The sequence below is a fragment of the Tupaia chinensis genome, unplaced genomic scaffold, assembly GCF_000334495.1.
Source record: "Tupaia chinensis unplaced genomic scaffold, TupChi_1.0 Scaffold000146_1, whole genome shotgun sequence".
Taxonomy (NCBI): Eukaryota; Metazoa; Chordata; class Mammalia; order Scandentia; family Tupaiidae; genus Tupaia; species Tupaia belangeri.
The window spans coordinates 11,492,772-11,495,158 of NW_006159616.1; the positions used below are offsets into that span (position 1 = coordinate 11,492,772).

At 62.3% G+C, this 2,387-nt stretch overlaps 1 protein-coding gene across 6 annotated transcripts in view; it reads right to left on the minus strand.

Moving 5' to 3' along the window:
- Positions 1 to 6: 6 nt before the first annotated feature.
- Positions 7 to 2,387, minus strand: part of MIIP (migration and invasion inhibitory protein) — a 12,527-nt gene continuing 10,146 nt past the window's right edge. The window contains exons 5-10 of one of the 6 annotated variants that reach the window (XM_006145298.3): positions 2,174 to 2,282; positions 2,041 to 2,093; positions 1,597 to 1,726; positions 1,366 to 1,462; positions 441 to 572; positions 7 to 140 (exon numbers count right to left, since the gene is read on the minus strand). In XM_006145298.3, coding sequence (XP_006145360.1) covers positions 54 to 140; positions 441 to 572; positions 1,366 to 1,462; positions 1,597 to 1,726; positions 2,041 to 2,093; positions 2,174 to 2,282 — 608 coding nt within the window. In that variant the 3' untranslated portion in view covers positions 7 to 53. The other 5 variants (XM_027770628.1, XM_027770629.1, XM_027770631.1 and 2 more) reach the window with 5 other exon arrangements.

The following is a 2,387-nucleotide window of genomic DNA, read 5'->3' on the forward strand; positions in this document are numbered from 1 at the left end:
AGGAAGAGGCTGGGACCCTGGCAGAGCGCTGCCCTCCTCCAAGTGGTCAGTCTTCAGGGCTTCTGCCGGGGAGCACAAGGCCCAGGGACCTGGGGTTCCGACCAGATCGGGGTTGGGGGAGGGCCCCGCACTGGCAAGGCCTGGATGGTGAATAAAGAAATGTCAGGGGGCCACCTAGGAGCACCCTGCCCCATTTCAGCCTCATCCCCTCCTGGACCTGAGTCAGGGTCACTTTCCTGGAATGGGTGGAGCAGAGCAGGTAACAGGAGCTGTGAGTCCCAAAAGAAGCTCAAGGTCAGGGCCGGAGGGATGGGCCCCTGCAGAGATGCCTCTAGCCCTGCTCTCCCGCTCTCCTGCTCCCCAGGGGACTCTGCAGTCCCTGCTCCGAGGTACCTGTCCCTCCCAGGGGCACCCCAGGTTTGTCGTGACTGGAACCATACCAGGCGGGAGGGGCTGGAGGCTGAGAGTCTGAAGTGCTGGGCCTTGGAGACGGACGACCAGAGGTCCAGGCTCTTGGGGGCTGAGCTCCTCTCGGACTTTGGGGGAAGAATGTCCCAGCCCAGCAGGCAGTGCTGTGGAGAGAAAGGGGCTAGCAGCCTGGGGCAGGTCCCCCTAAGGACCAAGGAGGGTCTGTGAGCCATCAGGATGGAAGTAACCCCGGATCAGTTGCAGCCTCTCCCCCAGACTGAGGCTCCCCCAGGTGAGGCCTGTGTCTGCCCATTAGATTACCCTGCAGCCCTCTATCCTTGGCCCGAGAGCAGAGATGGGGGAGAGCAGGACAACGGCATTAATGGAGCTTCCTGTGTGTGCACTACTTCCCTGCCCGCCTCGCCCCTGCAGCCCTGGCCTCGGTACCCTTCCACCTGTCTCACACAGCGGCAAACTGCCTTTCCTCTCTCTCACTTCTCCCATCACCCAGCTGCGGTGAGTGGCTCACCACTGCCTCCCATCCTACCCAGGGACATGGAAAAGGACATCTGTAAGGCACTACAGACGCATGTACACCTGGGTTCACGCCCTGTCCTTCCACTGAGGCAGCTCCCCCTGCCTCGGTCTGCTCATCCGTACAGCAGGGCAGCAGCGGGGTTGCAGTGTGGGTGCTACGGGGCAGGAGACCCTCCTGGTGATGGTGCACCTGGCACATAGAGCCCAGTAAATGGCCAGTGCATGGGGAGCAGACCCTGGAGGCCGAATGCCAGGTAAGGGGGCACGCCACCTCCCTCCGTGAGCAAGCACAGTCCAGGTGATGAAGAGGTCCAGCCTACTCTCTAGAGACCAGGGTGCTGGACCTCAGGTCAGCCTTGCTCCAAGCGCCCCCAGCCCTTGGGATCCACCTGGGCCCTGGACAGGCTGGGGGTTGCTCACCCGAGGTAGGGCCAGAGTGTCAGAGGCGTCAAAGCTCTTCCGCCGGTGGACACGGTACCGGTGAGGGGGGTCCAGGATGGACAGTGGGATGCTCACCCTGCACAGGGATGCAGTAGGCTACCACTGAGGTCTCTCCCAGCTACTGGCCACAATTGTAGGCCCACTGTAGCCCCCTCTAAAGTGGTAGATGCAGTATCTGCCCCTCAGGTATCCACTGCACTGGCCACTCACCTGACCTGGGCTGGCTCCTTCAGGGTCTTGGGGCCCTGCTGGTCCCTTGATGTCCTGCACAGGCGACAGGGAGTGCCAGGATCCACAGGGACCAGAAACAGGCGCCGGTTGACACGGTAACAGTACACACCTACCAGGCCATGAAGTGGCAATTCCCTGAACCTGGGCCACTGCTGCCCCCTCCTCCCAACACCTTCCCTCTCAGGGTCTGGGGCCCAGGTCCACAGGGGTGAGGATGAGAGAAATGTCTACCCAGGGCTCTCAGGAGCTGGGATGGAGCCCAGCCAGCTCGGAAGGTTACTGGGAAGGGTGGGACAAGGCTGGCCCCAACCTGTGCAGGCCCGAGGCCCCCTCTCCGAGTCCCCAACACCTCAGTTGCCTCCCCAGAAGCAGCTACGTGCGAGCCTGGAGCGGGGCAGAGCAGGACCGGGCCATCACACTCACATTCGTGGTCGTCCTCCACAACAGTGCCCTCATGCAGGCCTAGCAACTGGGACCTGTGAGGGCGAGACGGGCTGAGCAGATGGACCATGGAGTCCCTCAGGCGCCCTGCCCAGCCAGGCCCGCTCCTGCTCACCGGGGGCGGCTGTAAACACACTCCTCCTCGTTGGACTCCCGGAATTTCTGCAGCTTTGAGAAGAAGGCATCAGGCTTGCTGCTCACAGGGGAGGTGTTATCCAGGGACCCTGGGTGAAAAATATCTGAGCTGACGGAAGACAGCCAGGGGCTGCCATCTGGCCCCTCATCACAGCCTGGTATGGCAGTGCATCTGTGTCAGCAGTGCGCCTCAT